At 36.0% G+C, this 22,754-nt stretch overlaps 1 protein-coding gene across 1 annotated transcript in view; it reads left to right on the top strand.

Annotated features, from left to right (window-relative positions):
• Nucleotides 1-22,754, top strand: part of LOC134541701 (nuclear pore membrane glycoprotein 210-like) — a 125,489-nt gene that overhangs the window by 37,779 nt on the left and 64,956 nt on the right. Inside the window, exons 3-6 of the mRNA XM_063385342.1 lie at nt 1,784-1,998; nt 2,335-2,475; nt 3,123-3,418; nt 8,359-8,640. Of these exons, the coding sequence (XP_063241412.1) occupies nt 1,784-1,998; nt 2,335-2,475; nt 3,123-3,418; nt 8,359-8,640 (934 nt within the window). The remainder of the gene's footprint in view (nt 1-1,783; nt 1,999-2,334; nt 2,476-3,122; nt 3,419-8,358; nt 8,641-22,754) is intronic.

The raw sequence follows: 22,754 nt of genomic DNA, 5'->3' as shown, positions 1-22,754 counted from the left end.
GAGACAAAACTAGAAGTATTACGGCACGCAGGTTGTCATGAAGGCCACACTTATTTTGGTCACACTTTAGTTTTAAGCAAGTCAACTGTGCGCACAATCGTACGAAATAAGGACTCTTATCAAAAGTTTATATGTCTGATGCTGTTGGTTTTAATAGCGGGAATATATTTGACATTAGATACCGGAACAGAAATGAACAGATGATTCACATGGAAAATGTTGTTAAATGAATGTTGCAATGAAAATAATAATCATTGGCCTGACAGGATTGGTGTGAACCAGGTGGTGATACGCGAATAAGCACATTATTTTTTGAAAAATTGAAATGTAATTTTCCGGACAGTAATATTGGTTTTACTGTCAGTAAAGAATGGTTTAGAAATGTACGCGATGTGAGTTGAAGGTCACGCCCGGGCGGGCAAGTCAGCCAGCCGATTGAAAATAAAGTACATAACCACGTATCTCCCGTTACGCGGTGTTGTATTTGTCATACAAAGTGCGTTGGGAGGTATATAAAGATTAATGGATTGACATATTTATCGTTGAGTGTTATTCTACACATTTATATTACGTAAAGTTTATTTTCCTACACAGTTTTAAAACACATTGAATAAATTAGCCACTAATGCTTCAGAATACGCAATTTCTAATAACACAAGCATTTTTAGGAACGCATTAGTCGTGCTAAGTGAGGGATAGTTGTATACCATTAAGACCTTAACAAATTTCTGGCACCGAAATACTATAAAAGAACTTAGAAAAAGAAAATAACAAAGACCATTAATAACTTTCTTTTAAAAATAATTTTTTCTTAAATTGTCTTTTGTAAGTAGGAATTTGTTAGGCCTCAATCGCAACACCATTTCTTTGCAATAAAAGTTTGCTTCTTTGTTTATCTGTGTATGAAACATTTAGGTATTCAAATAAGTCTTAACCACCAAGAAATAAAAAAATACCCATTGTTTGTCTCTTTTGAATTTGTGCTCCACACAAAAACCAAATTACTTCTGCATGTGCAGAGTTTCCAAAAATCTGATGCACCAACACTTTCTTGTGGTGTGTACTACGACGATAGTTATGCACTCCGACTCACGTTCATGTCACATTTTTGGTATTTTTTTATTTAAAATTGAAAAAAAATGTTTTTGTTGCATGACTTATTAATTTAAATTGTTTGGCGTGCTTTTGTAAACTCTACTTTTTAAATGAACGTACTGTCCTTGATTAGGTTTCGTTTTAATGAATAACTTTACATAATGAAAAATGCATTTCTCACATAAACATCGCACCCCAACTTTTCAAACTTGTATTTAGTATAAAATGTGCGACAATTATGCGATTTTCAGGGTACCTACGCCTGTAGATTTTGCCGTAAGGGATTTTTGTCTTTCTGAACTACCTAATTGCACACTTCTTTTATTAACGGTTTTTTAAATTACCCATTACTGTACAGTTTTATTCCCACTTGTTAATTTCAATATTGACCTGAATTGTAATATATACCTAAGTAATGTAAATTTTTAAAATATATAATAATTATCAACCTATGTTAACTAATGTAAATCTCTATTGGCAATGGTAAAACAGGAAATTTTTCAGAAAACATGTGGTTACATTTGTCCAGAAAATTTACACTCTCACATGTCTATTGTATCATGGGATTAACTTATTTTGTAAATTTTGAATGTGTGAAAATCATTATATACTTTTTATTTGTATTACTATAAATAATTGTTATATTTGGTTATACATGCTAATTTTTTGGAATATATTTCTGGAACAGGAAATGAATTTTCAACTTTGGAAGGTGTGGAATTTCTTTGGACCCTGGCCACCATTGGTTCCATGGACGACTTGAAGACTAGTAGCAAAGTGCTGAGATTTATCACATTCAGAGACTCCCCGTACGAAACACCACCTGCTGTTGAGCAGTTTGAACAGAGTGGTCGCCGAGGCAACATGGTGCTTATAGAAGGATCAAAGACAGGCTCTGCTAAGGTATTTCATAATGCTATTGATACAGATGTATTGATCTTTTTTGGCATTCAGGCACACTGCTAGCAGTCAGTAGTGGAAGAGGCTGTTTCTAGACTGCTTCAGCTCTTATTTGGGTCAGTGTTATTAATGATAAATTTAAGTTGTTATTTACAACATACTTGAACATTCTCTACCTGCTTGTTTCAACAAAGTATTTGTATTGTTTTCTTGTGTATTGCTCTAATTATTGAAGCTTACAAGTAACATACATACTTAAATTACTTATAGCACATTTAATACTTTTTATAGTGGATTACATTTCCATTTTTGTATTTTTATTTGGTACACATTTTCTAGGTGTCTGTAAGGCTGCCACACCAAGAGTACAGTCATGTGTCACCTATAGAAGTCCAGTTGATGGTTGTGGCCAACCTGATCATAGATCCTGCGGATGTTTACATCATGCCTTGTGACACAGTACTCTTCCAGATTCTGCAGGTAAGAACTCAAGTGATATTGTGGTGATTGGACACTTCAAATAATTTCTTTTGAAAACTATGTAACTATTTGTAATAATTTATGTTTACTTTATTAAAACTCTTATTTTCACTGACATTAGATAACTTTGAATATCTGTATTCATTGTGTGTTTTGTGTGTTTATTATTGTGAGTGTATTTGTGTCTAATTGTGTGCCTACCATTAAAGGCTTTGTCCTGTTAGTTGGCATGTTACAATTACAAATAAATAAATAAATAAATAAATAAATAAATAAATAAATAAATAAATAGGCACATAAACACACTTTTATTATGAATGTCTAAGACTTGAAATAGTTAAGTTACTGTTTTATGCCTCTGTTGATATGCTGTTTATGAGATTCTGTCCTTGATTCTGGCAGTCCCTAAACAAAATCTTAAAACCACCAGATGGACTTTCATGGCACTTTTGTTTATTTTACAATGTTATAAAATGATAGTGACTGCTTAGTCTTGTAGAGAAGGGTGAAAACAAATAAAACAATGCAAGCTGGTTCAGTGGCTTGTGCATGTAAGTGACAGAGCCTTAGTGCTCCTGTACTTGTAGCAACACAGCTCGTAACCTGGTGTGCAGAAGCGTGCAGCCTCTTGTTGTGCGTGACGACAGGTGCAGAGTGGGCGGCTGTCGAGGATCCCACTGCCGTCGCCACAGTACTACCTGGAGGTGCAGGACCCCAGCGTGGCCGCCATCAGCAACGAGGGCCTGGCAACGGGCCGGCTGGCGGGCAAGAGCAGAGTGCTGCTTCACGACCGCAATGTGGAGGACAAGGAGATTGTGAAGATGCCCTCCGTGTCCATTACTGTGGTCAAGCCCTACTCCGTGTCCCTGGCAGTGCTGCCACATCGCAACTGGGCACTCCTTGTCCGGGAGAGCTGCCAGATCGTGGTCGAGATCTACGACAGGTACCTCGTCCGTTTCTTTCTTCACTCAGCTCATGAAAGTTACGTGCAACATTTTCAGATAATGTTATGGTTACTTGTAGTTATTTGCCAGATTGTGTCATATATTTTTGCAGTTAATATTGCATACCTGCCAACTTTTACGGATTTCAAAACTTTTTAATGAATTTAGAAATTTGCTGAACGGGTAATTTTGATTTTTTAACGACGAGGTCTGTATGAGAGAGACAACAAGCATGGACGTGTTAGCCAAACAAAGAAGCATCTTTGTTCTTGACATCGTCGTTATTATTGGCTCTTTCCGACAAATCAAAAATATTTACTAGTCCGTTTGGAAAACAAACGCCACTCAGCTTTAGTGTGGAACGTAGCAAGCTGTAATAATTGTGTAGAAGTATTCAAAAAATTTTAATTGTTCTGTTCTTTTATATTTTCTATATACCTTACACCAATACGAAAATGGACGAGTAATTAAATATATTTTAGTACTAGTTTCGTGATGTTTTCCATCTATTTATTTTATTTATTTTCATCCATCTGACCATACAGACATTTGCACAAATTGTATAGGACATGTCAAGAAATATAAGAACAACAACAATAACTAGGAATTCATACAACAATTTTAATAAATGTGCTCGAAAGCAAAGAGAAACATGTGTTCGTCAGCTCAGTAAGGAAATATTTCATTACTGCATGTGATTACATGATTAATAAGTAGTGATGGTTCGAATCCCATTTTTTTCGAATCCGAATCTCGAATCTGAATCCCAAACAGTACCTCGAATCCACCCCTCGAATCCGAATCCAGTTCTCAAGGGTTAATTATAAAATAATTTATAAGTTAAGAGAAAAAATTAAACATTATACAGAATTATTTAACCCTTTAAATTTTTATTTAAAAAAAACAAGGATTTTGACACGGTCTGGATCAAGACGATTCCGTTTTTGGTCACATATGTTTCCTGCAGTGCTGAACAAACGTTCAGAGAACACTGTCGCAGGTGGTGAACACAAATATTTTTTGGACAGTTTATGTAGCCTGGGTGAACACGCAGACTGAGTTTTCCAGTATTCGAGAATGTTTATTTCTGGGTTAACTGTAGGAACACGTAAGAATCTGGTCACTTCATTAATTGCTGTAGAATCCGACTTGGTGGATTTAAGGCATTCAGGCATTATCTGTGAGTACAGTGATTCATGTATCCACGGAAATCGTAAAACGAAATTCAACATCCGACAGAACAATATTTTGTAGTTACCAACTTGACATTGGTTTAAAGTCCCAAATGAAGGTAAACGCTTTCCTGAAATATTGAATGGAAACTGAAAGGTGCCATCTTGGCTTCAATGGTTTTAGACCATAAGAAATATTGTCGTGCGTCTTTTAAAATTAAGCCTCACTAAAGCATAGTGATTAATATGCCCGAAGTTAAAAGTGACGGGGTGTTTTCTCTAGTTTACCCATTAAAATTTTTTATATTAATATTAGTTATTTTTTATGTTGCTCAAAATGATTGGCTAACAAATTCATTGGTTGGCCATCATGGAATTCTCAGATAATACATATTTTAACGTTGGTAGTCTACACAAACCAAACTTGGTCCTAAAAAAATTCATAAATAGAACGTGTATCAGAATATTTAAAATTGAATTGCGATTAAAATAATAATTGTATAATGCATTAATTTTTGTCATTCATTATTTCATTGTTATTACTACATGTGCGACCGTAACTTGTGATGAAAGTCGGCATTATTGTTGTATTACTAAGTAACAGATTTCTCGGTAAAGTTATTTAAAAAAAAAAAAAAAACAAGATTCATATTACTAGTCTAGATCCTAAATGTGCTTTATTTTACTTTTTAACATATTCTGAGAATACATATGTGATTTATGCCTTATTTAATGCCAATGTAGCGACAATGCATCCATGTTCATGAATATAAAGTAAGTTTCCCAAATCAGTACATGCTTCATAATTTTTTTTATATAATAACGAATTAAAAGTACAATACAGTAAAACCTCGTTAATCCGTGATGCACTAATTCTGGAATCGGATAATCCTGGACGATTTAAAAGAGAAGAAAAAAAAAGAGAAGTAAAAATTGTCAGTGCTTAAAATTAACGTCACGCGGGCCGGCGGCCGGCAAACACTACAAGCCATAGCGTGGGCCGCCAAACTCTGCAATGCTGTTTGTACCGACCCTTTGTGTCGCCCCCCCTTTCAGCTGTCACATTTGTCACTCTTTAAACTTGAGGGGGATGTCCTGACTTCTGCTTCCTGTCTCCCTTTGTTTGTTTCCACCAACGCACGGCAGGCCTGGCGAGTGAATTGTCTGGCTGGCATTCGGCTGTACAAGGAGGAGGGGAGGGGGGGGGTGCAAGGTCAGCACGATCTTATCTTTCTCTCTTCGGCTGTTGTAAACGACCGTGAACTAATGGCTAGGCAGTGCTGTATTTTTTTAAGCCAAGACACTAATTCGAAGACGTCCGGCCCTTACCGTGAACGGCCTTAACCCAGCTGCACGCCGGTGTCTGAGAAGCTTGACAAGACCTTCCGGGCTTTTAATCGCTAGTCCGTGAAATTAGGTAATCCGTGATTATCTCGGTCCTGACCATCACGTATTAACGAGGTTCTATTGTACCTCAATAGGATGTGTTCCAAGGAAAACGTAAACAGGCCAAGTAAATTGTAAGCATTTAAGTTTTTAAAGTACTACATTTACATCAATATTTTTCCTCGAATCCTGAATCTTTTCCCTCGAATTTCGAATCTATCGAATACTAGAGATTCGGTGGGATTCGAGGATTCGAGGATTCGACCGGCCCATCCCTATTAATAAGTTTCCTTTTAAGAGTGAAGTTTTAAAAAATGCAGAAGTGGCACGATTGAAGGGAATTGAAAATGCACAATTTTCCTCTGTGCATTATTTTGTGAAATTGTTCCCCATTATCTTGCCTGTGAAAAAAGAGGAAACTGTTTTTGGCAATAGATGAACTGCATAAACAAATTACAAATGTGCAGATTGATGGATGACATTTTGGTTGTTGTGGACTAAGATGTGTCGATTGATGTGAAATGGGCAGAGTTATCACATACACAAGGAGTTGAAGGGGTTTGTAAATGTGACAGAATATAAAGGGTAATGCTTTCCTTTTTAAGTATACCACACAGTAATGTGTAGAGACACGGAAATATCGCGAATCGCGATATCGCGAAATAACACCGCAATTTACCTTAATTCGCGACAAAACACCGAAATCGCACAGCATCGAGAAATAAAACTGATAATAATGAATTAGACCACCCATGCAAGACATCGCGAAAAACAAGTAAACACGACGTTGACGGCACATCGCCATTTTTCTAAGTTTCAACATGGCCGCTTTGTAGTAATGAAAGTAAATAATGATTTACAGTATTCCCGTCACGTAATCATTACAATTTGAAACGAAAGCAGTAATTGCAATCATAAACTAATTAAAAAGAGAAAAATGTACCTGAGCATCAACACAAAGTTAATAAAAAATACCGGCGATGTTTTCAACACAATATAGCTGCCATGATTTTCAACCCGCTGTATTTACACATTAATCTTGTAGAGAAATATAAAATTTTAATTCTTCCTTTCATGTTGAACAGTTAACAACCTCATGCTTTCAACTACGTTTGACTGGCTTGGCAACCTACTCGTTAGAGCTGTAGGTGTAGCAAACCGTATGTATTCGGTACTGACTGAGTAACGGGTGCGCCATCTAGTATCGAGTAACGAAACGTTACACACGGCTGGATTTCGTTACTCGCATTTTTCGTATGTTTTACGCATGCGCGCGCATATTCGATGAATTTACGTTACAAAGAACGATGTTTGTTTATTAAGTATAATATGGAAATTTGTCGTCCAAGTTTTTTACTGTTTATAAGAAAGTATTTTTTACAAATTAGAAATATGTATGTTTTTGTTATTTATTATCGCGTATTTTCACGTTTTTGGTTGTTTTTATCTTAAAAGAGATAATATAATAAAACCGCTCTAATGAGATTTAATTGTTTCTTGGTTAACAAAAACTGTTAATTATCAAATATTGTTAATTGTTTATATTCTATTTATTATTATTTACGTAACGTCATACTGTACGCGTACGCAATACGACTTGATTCGTTGCTGCAACATAACATTGCATGTTATGCGGTATCAGAAGTAACGAGTAACGTAGCGACACGATAGTAACGAGTACTAATTGTTATAGTAACGAATACATACGGGTACACTTTTTTTTCGTTACTTTTACACCTCTACTACTCGTAAACATGAACACATGGCACTACGCCGATTGATAAGCAAAATCAGTGACCTTTAACTGCCGTAACTACACTTCTCAGCAAATGCAATACGACCGCAGAGCAAGTGAATACGGCGTCAACGGGACAAAGAACAGCAGCAAGAAATATTAAAAGAATACTAAGTTGAGACATGCCGTGCCGAGGCAGCGCGCTAGGCGACACCGGGCCGTGCCGAGGCAGCGCGCTAGGCGGCACCGGGCCGTGCCGAGCTGTTTCAAGCCTACAATTTTTATTTGCCAATAGTGTTGACTTTAGAGTGCAGTATACGAGTATACGCCGTGCCACTATTATTTAGCCAAGCAAAACTTGTAGGTCATAAAACCATTCTCAAAAGTTAAAGTAAACATGAAAAACAGCGAAATAAAACCGAAATTTGATTTTTTCAAAACAAAATTTAAGGAAAAATAAAACCATTTTTACGGGACTCTACTAATGTGGATTGTAAACGTATCTTTAGCTTGGGGAAAAAGAAAAAAAAAAGAGAAAAAAAACAGAATTTAGGTTATCTATCTCAAGAGAAACACTACAGTCAATCTCTGTTTATTGTATTTAATATAAAGAAGGACCATATATCTACATATATTGTATTTTCAGGAATGATCACAAACTACACATTGGCAGCAAGACCCAAGTAGCAGTGGAAATCCCAGCAGAGTATTTCCACGTTGAGGAGAGCACAAAGAACAAGACACACAACTCTGGATGGCCAGTGCAAGTAGGGAGGGCCGTCGTGAAGGCAGAGTTGTTAGGAGTGCACGGCTGTGCCTCGGGTACCTTGCAGAGCATCTCGGCACAAGCTGAGATGTTCATCTTCGACAAGATTGTGGTTGTGCCCTCGCAAGTGGTACTTCCTTGGGACCCGCTTCTGAAGCCACGGTAAGCATACCAGCAAGGTTGTATGTAATAAACAAGTGGGAAACCATTGTAGTTAATTTTTTGTATTTAGGAAAATTGTGGTGTGTCTTCAAGCAAATATAGCAAACAGTGTTTAGTCTGGCATTCTATGGTTCAACACATTATGTTATTTGACGCGCTCACATTCGGAATTCTTTAGGTGGATTCCGACTGTTGAGCTTGGTAGTCGCATCTTTGCTGCGCTGCGGTGTTTTTTGTTCGCCAGTGTTTGTTACTGTTGATTTTCATTTCTATATTTTTTTTGCTATAGTGCTATAGAGCAGATTATGAGAACTTGTTTTAAATAACAATATAACAATGTAACAACTTTAAATTAATTTTATGCTGTATTCTAGTTAAAACAAAAATTACTTTTAATTATCTGGCAAACTTGCTAATCCAGCATGGCTGTCCCAAAGTGGCACTTTAACACTTTTCATTTGGATACATATTTGGGCCAGAGGCATTTCGGGTGGTGAGAGAGAGAGTATTCACGTACAACACCCATGCAACAGCACCATATTTTAAATATTTTTACCAGAGTTATTTTTTTAAGAAATAGTTTTTATTTTTTATACAGTTTAGCTGTACGTAAATTTTTGAATGAAGTGAGTCACACACTGATATTTAAATGCCAAGCAAGCCTATGCTGACGTGTCATTAGTAAATAACACCTTTCTCTTCTATCTGTGATCTACAGTTTTCAAAGTATAGCTCTACTATATGCATACACACATACAACTAATTTTTACTTAAAATAAATCCCATTTAAGAAGTTTCTCAGTGTACTTAAAAATTTTTGACCTATTGCAACGAAATTGAGGTTATTTTTAGTGATGGTTCGAATCCCATTTTTCTCGAATCCGAATCTCGAATCCGAATCCCAAACAGTACCTCGAATCCACCCCTCGAATCTGAATCCAGTTCTCAAGGTTTAATTATAAAATATAAATTAAGAGAAAAAATTAAACATTATGCAGAATTTTTTAACTCTTTAAATTTTTATTTAAAAAAAACAAGGATTTTGACATGGTCTGGATCAAGATGATTCCGTTTTTGGTCACATATGTTTCCTGCAGTGCTGAACAAACGTTCAGAGAACACTGTCGCAGGTGGTGAACACAAATATTTTTTGGACAGTTTATGTAGCCTGGGTGAACACGCAGACTGAGTTTTCCAGTATTCGAGAATGTTTATTTCTGGGTTAACTGTAAGATCACGTAAGAATCTGGTCACTTCATCAATTGCTGTAGAATCCGACTTGGTGGATTTAAGGCATTCAGGCATTATCTGTGAGTACAGTGATTCATTGTATCCACGGAAATCGGAAAACGAAATTCAACATCCGACAGAACAATATTTTGTAGTTACCAACTTGACATTGGTTTAAAGTCACAAATGAAGGTAAACACTTTCCTGAAATATTTAATGGAAACTGAAAGGCGCCATCTTGGCTTCAATGGTTTTAGGCCATAAGAAATATTGTCGTGCACATTTTAAAATTAAGCCTCACTAAAGCATAGTGATTAATATGCCCGAAGTTAAAAGTGACGGGGTGTTTTCTCTAGTTTACCCATTAAAATTTTTTATATTAATATTAGTTATTTTTTATGTTGCTCAAAATGATTGGCTAACAAATTCATTGGTTGGCCATCATGGAATTCTCAGATAATACATATTTTAACGTTGGTAGTCTACACAAACCAAACTTGGTCCTAAAAAAATTCATAAATAGAACGTGTATCAGAATATTTAAAATTGAATTGCGATTAAAATAATAATTGTATAATGTATTAATTTTTGTCATTCATTTTTCATTGTTATTACTACATGTGCGACCATAACTTGTGATGAAAGTCGGCATTATTGTTGTTTTACTAAGTAACAGATTTCTCGGTAAAGTTATTTTAAAAAAAAACAAGATTCATATTTAGTCTAGATCCTAAATGTGCTTTATTTTATTTTTTAGCATATTCTGAATGTTCATATGTGATTTATGCCTTATTTAATGCCAATGTAGCGACAATGCATCCATGTTCATGAATATAAAGTAAGTTTCCCAAATCAGTACATGCTTCATAATTTTTTTTATATAATAATGAATTAAAAGTACAATACAGTAGAACCTCGTTAATCCGTGATGCGCTAATTCGGGAATCGGATAATCCGGGACGATTTAAAAGAGAAAAAAAAAAGAGAAGTAAAAATTGTCAGCGCTTAAAATTAACGTCACGCGGGTCGGTGGCTGGCAAACAATTACAAGCCATCACGAGGGCCCGCCAAACTCTGCAACGCTGTTTGTACCGACCCTTTGTGTCGCCCCCCTTTCAGCTGTCACATTTGTCACTCTTTAAACTTGAGGGGGATGTCCTGACTTCTGCTTCCCATCTCCCTTTGTTTGTTTCCACCAACGCAGCACGGCAGGCCTGGCGAGTGACGTGTCTGGCTGGCATTCGGCTGTACGAGGGGGAGGGGGTGGGGGGTGCAAGGTCAGCACGATCTTATCTTTCTCTCTTCGGCTGTTGTAAGTGACCGTGAACTAATGGCTAGGCAGTGCTGTATTTTTTTAAGCCGAGACACTAATTCGAAGACGGCCGGCCCTTACCGTGAACGGCCTTAACTCAGCTGCACGCCGGTGTCTGAGAAGCTTGACAAGACCTCCGGGCTTTTAATCGCTAGTCCGTGAAATTAGGTAATCCGTGATTATCTCGGTCCCAACCATCACGTATTAACGAGGTTCTACTGTACCTCAATAGGATGTGTTCCAAGGAAAACGTAAACAGGCCAAGTAAATTGTAAGCATTTAAGTTTTTAAAGTACCACATTTACATCAATATTTTTCCTAGAATCCCGAATCTTTTCCCTCGAATTTCGAATCTTTCGAATACTAGAGATTCGGTGGGATTCGAGGATTCGAGGATTCGACCGGGCCATCCCTAGTTATTTTATTTTATGTACACTTTTGTTTGTTTTAGTGTCATATATTTTTTTTAACTCGTAACTTATTGCTTATCTTATATATAAAAATGAAACCCGTTTTCCTTGGTCACGGCATCACGCGTGAACGGCTGGACCGATTTCACTAATTTTTTTTTGTTGTGTTTGCTATGGTCAGGAGAAGGTTCTTATGAAAAAAAAAATTAAGAAAATTGTGCGGAAAATTAGAAAATTTAAGAATAATGAATTTCTATTTCCCTTGGTCACGCCATCACGCGTAAATGACTGAACCGATTTCCCTAATTCTTTTTTTGTTGTGTTTGTTATTGTCACGAGAAGGTTCTTATGAAAGAAAAAATTTAACGGAAAATTAGAAAATTTAAGAATACTGAACCACCATATCTAAAATTATTTCCAAACCAACCCAACACTTTGTACAATATAAATATTTTTAAAGTAACCTTATGACATTCAGCTTTAAGCGTTTACAGTTTCCAGTGCGGCTTGCATTTGCAATGTCAATAAATAAATCGCAAGGGCAGTCGCTAAGTGTATGTGGCATCAACCTAGAAAATCCATGTTTTTCACATGGCCAATTATATGTCGCCTGTTCCCGTGTCGGAAAACCATCAACATTATTTATTTACGCGCCAGAACATAAAACTAAAAATATAGTTTATCAAAAAGCATTAGAGTAGAGAGAAGCAGTGAGGGGTACAGAGACTATTAGTTGATTTATAGAGCGCGCGTGGTATTGAGCTCATTGTTTACTTAAAAATGCCAAGTTGTTCAATAGCAATTTGTAAAAACATTAGTGGAATTATTGAATCCTATGGAATAAACACTATTTTGACAATATATATTTTGTTTTTTATTTAATTAAATTAGTAAGGTCCTTTTCAGTTATAGTGATACCAGGGAATTATGGATTCATTTTTATATGGAGGATATTATAGATTCCAGTTCAAATTGAATAGGTACTCATACCTAAGATAGGTCAGCTATACAAAATAAAGTAGTGCATCATTGCTACGCTAAGGCGGTACGAAGTTCGCCGGATCAGCTAGTTGTTATATAAATAACTTCACAGAAATTCTAACTGTCAATGTTAATTTAAGTCATAAAAAGACAGCATAGTCAACACCCAAACACTGGTTTCTTTCTGGTTCAGGGGTATTTATAAGATCTTTTTTGTTTTCACTTTCATCAGTAAGAGTGATTTACAAGGCTTTTTATTTAAATCAGGAAGTGGCTGATATTAATAAATTCTTTTTATTTACTTCAAAATAAAGTGGTTCAGAATTCAAACAAATAAGAAGTAAAAGTAAAGAATTTGGTGTTATATGTGGTAACCTGAGCTTGAGAATGAAGAGGCAATTCTGTGATTGGCAAAGGGATGAAGAGAGGAAGGAAGAGAGAGGGACACTGTTATAAACCTTATTGTTATAAACTTTATGGGCACTCCCTCTCTTTATCTTACACACACAAACACACTCACTCACAAACACTCAAAAACAAACAAAAACAACAAGCAAACACACACACACTCAAAATAAACACACACAAGTACACACACTAACCTTTTTCCAAATGTTTATGTTTTATCTTTCACACCCATGCCTTTCAGGAGACAGTCAAAAGTGGCATAAGTGATGTTGTTAGAGGCAGAGCGTTTAGTTTTCCAGCTAAGCTCTTCCCATAGCTGACAGCAGTTGGAAGGGCGTGGAGTTACAGCAGAAGTGCAAGACTGCAGTACACCTGGGCATACGGAGATTCCCCAATACAATTGAAATGATTAAAGATACAAAAAATTTAGTTGAGACCTTTTTTTTTTTGTTCATAATCAAATTTGTGGCATTTTTCAAAATATTTTTGCCAGAAAAGTCAGGAAAATTTAATATTTGTAAAATAAGAGTTAATTTTTGTAAGAATTTGTATAATAGTTAAAAAAATTAGAAATTCACATTTCAACTTCACGTTATTTGTAGAATTTAACACGATTGTGAATGTTTCAGGCGCCTCTCTTTATTTCATTTATAACCGTGTTTTATCGCATAATCATCGCTCATTTTATACTAAAATCAAGTTTGAAAAGTAGGGGTGCAATTTTTATGCTAATTAAGAGGGTTTTTTTTTTAAAAAAAAAAAGGTTATGTTATTTGTAAAGACCAACCTTATTCCTGTAAAGTACATTTATTTAAAAAGTTCATTATACTATATCCCACCAAAAGATTTAAATTAATGTCATGCAACAAAAACATATTTTCTTCAACTTTAAATAGTAATAATAAATCCGTGAGCCAGATATAACACACGTAACTATTGTCGTAGTACTCACCATAAAAGAGTGCAGGTTATCAAATGTAGTTTACTCTGCACTAGACAGAGTGCGTGCTTTGCATGCAATTGGTGAGCTATCTATAAAGATATTCGACTACGTGCGCACACTGTTTACGGGAATCAACATAACCAAATATGAATGATGCGAATTAGCGCTTACTACATGTTTATAAGCGGTACACAGCAGCGACGAAGACGAATAGATAAAGGTTATAACGTTTGATAATGTCTTTAAAAAAGAACATTTACACATCAGACAACTTCTTATTTCTGTTAATTAAATAAGTGGTAATATCAGAATAATAATATATTTCAACCTTCAAATATGTACATTGTTTTATTTGGGAAAAGAAGTACATGGGCCACATCTAACATTGAAAAAAAAAAGTAAGTATTATTGAGAAAATAGAGGTACCAAAACATTGACCATATTGGACGGGAAATTGTATTGTAGAAAAACTAAGAGTATTGCAATTACTTAATTTTCCCATTATAACTACCAAACTGCGTGACAGAAACTTGAAAACCGATTGCTGTTGCACTGTGCTTTATCCTATTGTATTAACTACCCACTAAAAACTCTTGGAATCTAACAGCGGGACCAAATACTTATGCTTATGCGACAATTTGTTTTTACAAACTTTGACACACTAAAATAACGGTGCGACGATTATGCGATAAAACACGGTACTTATTCGGGTATCTACTTATTAAAACTTCCTCTGCAGGAAATTTTCTTTAGTAAAATTCTGTTTAAGAGGATTTTCCTGAATTTGTTTTATGGTTTTAGATTACCATATTTACCCAAAAATAATGCAATCTTAATTTTTTTGTTTGTGAGTTTATGAAAAAGAAATTGTAAGTCAAGTACATAGTGAAATTTTTTAAATTTATTTTAATTATTAGAGTTATTACATACTAGCTAATTCTCGGCATGCGTTGTAGTGCCTGTTTGTAATTTTTTTCAAGTTCATACACACATACAAAGCATCTCTCTCTATCTATCTGGCTCTTTATCTCTCTGTAACTATACCTCTTAATATGTCTTTATATCTCAATATCTCTCAATCTCTCACTATATACATACATCTGTCTATATCTCTATATGTATTTTCATATATATATATTACAACCCGATTTTGAGGAACCGTGAAAAAATTGCCGAAAATCAGAAGAAAATCGGACAGAAAATAAGTTTCTTGTAGTGAGTAGCGTGTTACTGCGTTTCTCTGGCCCTATACTGTACTGCTGTAGGCAGCGCATATCTAAAAATAGATACCACTTCCTGTCGACCGCTGTCAGCGCTTAACAACCCCCATTCCATGTCCCTTTGCCGGTAGGGTGCAGATAAAGGTTTTTGTGGCAACGTGTTTACGTTTAGCTTTTTGCGAGTGTCTAGTGTGATACGCAGTTAAGGCAAAGCTACCTGCTGGATTTCTCTTGATTTTGATTACTATCGGTTGACAATGTTTGCTTGGTTTTTGAAGTCCGATTTAGTATATTTTCTGGCTTGAATTTTTGAACTAGTACAATGCAGGAAAAACCCTCCGGCCGCAGCGTGTGAACATGGTAGTCGGCCGTTCGCTCGCCCTTGCTCACCCTCTCCCCGTACCGTGCGCTGCGGCCGATCTCGGATGCTGCTTGTACTTGTTAACAATCACGTTATCTGCTTCATTTTAACGAGGAGAGTAAAAATATTTTAAAACTGTCAGCAAATTGATAAAAGCTTTGTGTGTCCGCAAAACAGGGCACAATACTGGCCCGCCAGTTGTTTTCATTCAAAACGTGGCTAAAGAACTTGTATGGATCAGGCTGAAAACATCCGGCAATACGTGTAGGTTATAAGGAATCTTGCTATGAATAATTGAGATGTTTTGTTTTTCGAGTAGATATACACAGCGACCGACTGGATGCACGCCCGCCACGACTTGTTTTAACTGCTGCAGCGATGTTTATTTTGACAGCTCAAGCAATTATCTTTTCCCGTGGGTTGACAGAAAAAGGTCGCTTCACCCAGTGTAAAAAAAAAGGCTATGCCACTTATTCCCTGCGCAGGAAACACACTGGCTGCCGTCTGTCTCCCCCGCATTTATCTTTCTTCTAACATTCCACGTCCCGCCTCTCTTGCGAGCAATAACGAAGCGACCACGCATTTGGCCGTTTTATGCTTTGTTTGGTGACAGCAGCTTGATTTTATTTGGTATATTCCTTTTCATAGGACCCTTGCTATTAAAATACATTTATATTTAAGTTTGAAAGCTTGTAAATTCCTAGCCAGAGATGACTGAACGCGAACTTGGTATGAAAAGTGACGTATTTTGACATACTTTTTTTTGGGCATGTTTGGGGGGAGGGAGGGGTCCGAAAATATTTACAAGGATCTTACCCCTCCGTCACCGCTTTAGTACCCCATTCATAATAGCCAAATTTTCAAGTAAAAGGGAGGGTGAAAAGAGCATTTTCTCACTGAAGGTTTTTCAAAGGGGAGCGAAGTTGGGGTGTTATAAGTGAGGACACTAGATGGTTTGTGTGTCTGGGAGGGATGAGCTAGCCTTGAAGAATGTTACCGAGGGGAGGGAGAGGTGAGCTTATGCGTCATGAAGCCGCTGCCGCCAGCCAGCCGGGCGAGCTTCGTGTGCGGCCACTCGCGTTGCAGAACCTACCGCTGCCATATTTTTAAAGGAAATTTCCCATTATTTTTTTGTTATTCTTACATGAACATTATCGGAAGTATTAAAGCCGACACAAAAATTCGCTGTGTGTTAAAATTAACAGATTTTAATGATCTATCATTTCTTTTTTTTTCTTTTTTTCTGATTTTCACATTTTGGTCAAAATGTCCATTTTTTTTACTGTTCCCGAGAATGTATTCGTAAAATCATTGCTTCGTTAAATCCGGGGTTCTTGACATCGGGGTTCTAGTGTATTTAACTACGGCAAGCAGAAAACGTACATGTAAACTAACCAGTAAAAATAAACTGTCTTTTGACATATTTACTTTAGAGGTGGTCTGTAGGGCGACAGCATCCTGCCATTGTACGGCTGGTTTCTTAACGAGTAGCGTTTTTTTTTTTTGGGGGGGGGGGGGGGGGTTGAAATCAACTGAAAGTTTTGGAAAACATCTATTACGACCCCCCCCCCATTACGACCCTATTCCTGGGAACCGTGAGGGGTCGTTTCAGAGAGGTTTGACTGTGTGTGTATATATATATATATATATACACACACACACATATATGTCTATCTCTATATAAATATAGATGTGTAATTCTCTATATCTTTAATCCTTTATTTTTATCTCTTTGTATATATGTCTCATATATATAATCACACTCTATACATCTCTCTAGCTCTCTACCTCTGTATATATATACATCTATATCTCTCTCCATCACTCTGTATTTCTCTATCACTCTCTATCCCTATCCCTATCTATTTCATTCTGTCACTCTCTGCCTTTCTTTCACTTTCTCTGTATCTATCTCTCTTTAACTCTCCATCTCTCTCTCGACTCGCACATCACCATTTTATTCGGACCGTAGAAAAGAAGAACTGACATAAAGTACTTACTGGTAAGTATCTGATACTACTCACGCACCACCTTAATTTTTGCTTTAAGGGTTGGTATTATCGAAATCTCACCTGACCAGTGTCCTTCCTCATGTTTGAAACATGGAGGTAAGACGTAAGGAAGTTTGTGTGTACAATCTTTGCTGTTTTAATACTTGAGGTTAAAATGAGAATGACCTCTTAATCCCTTTTTTTGCTTCTGCATAGCAAAAAAAATTTTGGTGGTAATAATCAAGTTTAACCCTAATTTCTTGCTGATGTGCTACATGATGGCATATTTATGATTGTTCCCAGAGACTTCTTTTCAAGCTATTAAACAATTTTATAGCATATTAGCCTTATATACAGCTACTATATAAGCTACTTCAGAACAGACAACCATTCCATAGACTCCATGGTTTCAAAGGTCAAGCGTGCAAAATTTCATAGAGATTGAATGAATGGTGAGTTATCAATGAAATGTCAAAATTTTATCAAGGATAAATCAATTCTGCTTTAAGAATAGGTTATATCAGAATCTCACATAGACAGTACGGTAGTTACCATTACTACAATTTACGTCCAGTATGGTCAAATATTTCGTTCCAGCCAATAATAAGATATGTTTTTTTTTTTTTTTTTTTTTTTTCCAGTTTAAGATTTTGCCCATAAACTTCTTTTCCTGTATAAAAGATGTATTTTAAAGTTGAAAACCATTATTTCTTAGGATATTACCGGTTACTTATTTAATTAACAAAAATACGAAGTTGGTGATGTGTAAAGTTTCTTTCAAAGACGTTTTCAGTCTTATAGTCTTTATCTGCAGCGCATTCATATTTGGTTAAGTTGATTACTGTATAGAGTGCACTTGCATAGTACAGTCATTGATTGCATGCAACGCGTATGATCTGTCTCGTGCCGCCTGCATTCTTTCGTGGTTAGTCTGTACTACGACGATGGAATGGCGAGATTTCACCAAAATAATTAAATTATGATTTAATGGTATGTTTTATTTTTATCTAAATCTCACAGACAGTGACCTTCCCCTTGTTTTGAAGGTCAAGGTGGAAAGTTTCAACTGAATCGGATGAATGATGCATGATCGTATAGAAGATGAACACACAAACGTTCATTTTTATATATAAGATTTACAAGACCCTTTCTTTTGTCACTTTTGTCAGTAGAGTGATTTACTTGGTCACTTTTTAAACATCAAGCCACAGTTAGGAAAAAAAATGTGTTTTATGACTGTAGTTTGAAAGGCAAGGATTGTGGTGCTGCACAGTGGTTGTCTGGAAGGGTGGGTGCCTTCCCCCTAGCCACAGTGAAGAGAAGCAGAAGGAACATATTGACAAATTCCATTTGCACCCTTGCTCATCTGTCAGCCTTGCCCCGGGCTGAAGTGGCATGAGTGATGCAGTTTACAGGCAGAATGTGTAGTTTCTCAACTAAGCGAAGATCCAGAAGACAGTGTTTAATAGCAGTCTAAAGTGGCATAAGTGACAGTTTGAGCCAAAGCCTGTAGTTTTTATCAGTAAGCTGTTTCCAATGGCAAGATACAAGTTTTATGAATATAATGCGACCCCCACTTTTAGTTTACACAGTTTTGGTAAAAAATATAGCATTATGTTTAGGTAATTCGTACATAAGGGTAAATAATAAAGTCATTAAAAGTGTGCTTATCTTCAGAAAAAACCATGCAGTATGAAAACTGTTTATATATCTGAGTGGAGTCTGTTTGCAAAAAGCATTTTAGAAATATGCAGAGGGTGGATGAGTAGTACTGTTTTTGTATTTAGATGTAAACTTTACTGTAGAAGATTGAAAATGGCTAAAATGTTTGTTTTCAGAATAATTGTTGGCATGCAACATCCGGTACAGATTCTTGAAAGCACTCAAGGGACTTGCTTTATCCCTTTACCTTCATTTCTCTGCCATATTATGTTATGGTTATCATTTGAATCATCTTAAAGTTGCACTATGCCCAACGTAAAGACTGCACACTAGTTCAGAGCCATGCATTTAGAGATGAAACCATGCTAGCAGCACCAGCGAGTACCAGCCTTATCATTCCGCCTCACTAACTCAAAAACACCTGTGTCTTAGGTATTTTTCTTTATGTTTCTTTATTTATGCAGTCTGACATTAGACTTTTGTCTTTATTTAAATCTGTAATGTCTATTCATAGTCTCGGATGAGTTCAGACTGCTCTTCCATGTCACTGTTGTGGTGAGGTTCTTGTGTTTGATTCCTACCCCCGGCAGAGCTCAGTTTCTGAACACCAAGTTGTGACCCAAGTAGTCTGAGGTCCCATCATCTTAAGCCTCTGTACATTAACATGCAGCATAAATTTCTTACAGTCACTTTTAACTTTTTGTGGAGTTAAGCACCACAGAAGTTTATTTATATACAGTAAATAAAATGATGGTAATGTTTCTTTAATTTATCAATATTACAGCCTTGTTCTCTTATAAAATGAATGTCCAAAAACTTAAGGTTTAACAAACTCAATATAATGTTGACGAAGTCATAAATAAAGGTTTACAGTTAATTAATCTATTTTTGATTATCAAACACAGTTTAAACAGTATAAATTCTAGTTCAAACCAATTCAGCAATGAAATAGCTTCATAATATGGGAAACTATTACAAAATAAAATCCAATTAAACTTATTGTTACACTAAAACCATGGAGGGTCACTAAATGACTGAATAACAATCTACAAACAATAATAATAAAAATTACATGAAAAGCTAAATAAAAAGGTAATAATTTGGACATGTGCTAAAAGAAATGCTACTTAAAATATACTGAAGGACAAATTATGTAAAAGTTATTATTTTGTAGTTCTGGTTATACATTTCAACTTCTAGAACATTTTCTCTTTGATCAGTAAACCAAAAGTCTGGTGGCACATACGTCATACATAAATTATTTTTGATATATTTATTACTAGTTCACTTTAATTTGGAGGTTTTCCACGAAACATTTACAAATGATTTTAAAATATGGACTTTGCTAAATTGATTTAATTCCATTTTCTGCAAACATGTTCACTAGGTAATCAAGACATAGTCATGGGGAAGTATTTCACCTAATGAAAAAGTATTTTCTTTTTTGGTGAAAGACATCTAAAATACTATGAAAACAAAGTAGGTGGAGGCTAATGCTACCAGGTTGACATAACTTACTTGGTATCTCATTGCTGACATTCAAACTGCATGCAATTAAAGCACAACACCATTTTGTGTGCCGTCCTGCACACAACCCAGGATTATGAAACAACACACACTTGCCTATGTTTTTTTAGTTTCGTGCACAAAGATTCTGCATGCACGCACTTGTCCGCTATCCCTACTAGACTCACACTATTCCTTCGCTTCACATGGACTCGTGACGTTACTCCACATATACGGAAATGAGTCGGAAACCTAATACATCAAACAGAATCGTTTGATACAAAATAAATTAAATGATTTTACCACAATATAATTAAATAAATTAAATAAAGTTATAAAAACATCTAAAAGCATCAAAAGATCCCATTTATAACGAAATAAGTGTACTTTAATAGAAACAAATTTAAATGATTAAATGCATGAATTGTAACGAAACACCTCACATGGCACTTCGTCAAACCTCTCGTACGTAAATATTAAAGTAAACCAGAAAAAAAGTATCTTGTCCTACTTTTATTATTTTACATAGAATTTAAAATAAAACAAATGTTTACTAAAATTTCTTACTAACTAAACTCTGTATGTATGTGTCATATATATATATATATATATATATATATATATATAAAGCTCAGTTCAGTTTACCAACTTCACAAACTAAAATCATCTGACTTAAACTTCCCTTCTCTAACCTTTTGTTTTAACTTCTACCTCTGTCCCGCTTGATACTTCTAAGTTCTCCTGAGACCATGTACCCAACACAATACTTACTGTTTTTAAAGGTGGCTCATGTTGAGACAGACATTTAAACGTCTGCCAACCCCAGTATTGATTTCCGTGGTAAAATGTATCCCATGTAAGTCCACTTCATGCACAAATACTTCTTCTGATTTGTTTCTTGCATGCTGTACAAAGTACTATATGCAACATCATCATCTGTTGGTGTGTCCACTTGGAGATGCTGTACTACTCTGAAATTTTCAGGTGGCTGATCTTTGCATATATATACATACAATATGCCACTGGATCGTACAAAACCAGCAAACAGTCCTGACTGGTAGCACTTACTTCTACCAAGTGGCTTCCAATCCATTGTCAACACTGCTGGGTAACACTAGCTGCATTGTTTGGTTCAGTGACTGACTAATGCCTCTGTTTTTCTTCTCACAATGCTCGTAGTTAATTCTTTACAGTCAAAGCTTCTTCCTGTGTATATTCTATGGATCTCAATCCGTGATCCTCGTTCGTAGTACTTCTTAAATACGCCATATTCTTTTGTCGCCTCTGCTGCTGTGACAATTTCTACAGCATTTTATTGTTGGCTCGTGTTTAGCACAGAGAACATATTGAACCACTCTTATCTCTAACTCCACACATGAGCCGGTCGTGCAACATGTGTTCTGAATTAGGGAAATTGCAATGTGTGCTAAACCTCCTAAGCTGTGCGATGTAAACAGTAATCATCTCCCCTTCCTGTTGGGCTTGGCGCAGAACTTGAATGTTTTAACTATCTCGCTAGGCTACGGCTCAAAATGATTGGTTAGCTTCGCAAGGACATCCCCAGCGACACAGCATCCGTGAATTGTTAAGACAAAATTGATGTAACTAGATTGTATTGTCCAGCACCTTACATGGTTAAAAATACAGCCCATTTTGTCTCTTCATTGGTAATCTTATTCATGACAAAAAAAAATTGAGAAGTTCACACTACGATCCCACGACTCTTGTTCATGCAAAAACTCATTTACCAAACCAATTAAACTATCCACGTCTGGTTCTTTGTTGTTTCAATTCATTTTATCCTCGTCACCAATGTAGTCATAATAAAGCTGTAATCGCTATCATAACCATCTATTCAAGAGTCAAAATAAAGGTTAGTCCAGTGTCTTGACCTGCCCGAGCATGCACTAAAGGTTTACCATATCTTGCATTGAAGAAGTTCAGCCAACATGGGTGCTGACATGGCATTCTGCAGGTACCAACTTACAAATATATAGCAATGGTTTTAACATGCATGTGTGCTTGTAAAAGATAAAGAAATATTGCCAAGTACTAGTGAAAATTCCATTGTGTAATTGTTAACACAGTTT

This window comes from Bacillus rossius (genome assembly GCF_032445375.1).
Source record: "Bacillus rossius redtenbacheri isolate Brsri chromosome 4 unlocalized genomic scaffold, Brsri_v3 Brsri_v3_scf4_1, whole genome shotgun sequence".
NCBI lineage: Eukaryota > Metazoa > Arthropoda > Insecta > Phasmatodea > Bacillidae > Bacillus > Bacillus rossius.
This window is presented reverse-complemented; position numbering and strand designations above follow the sequence as displayed.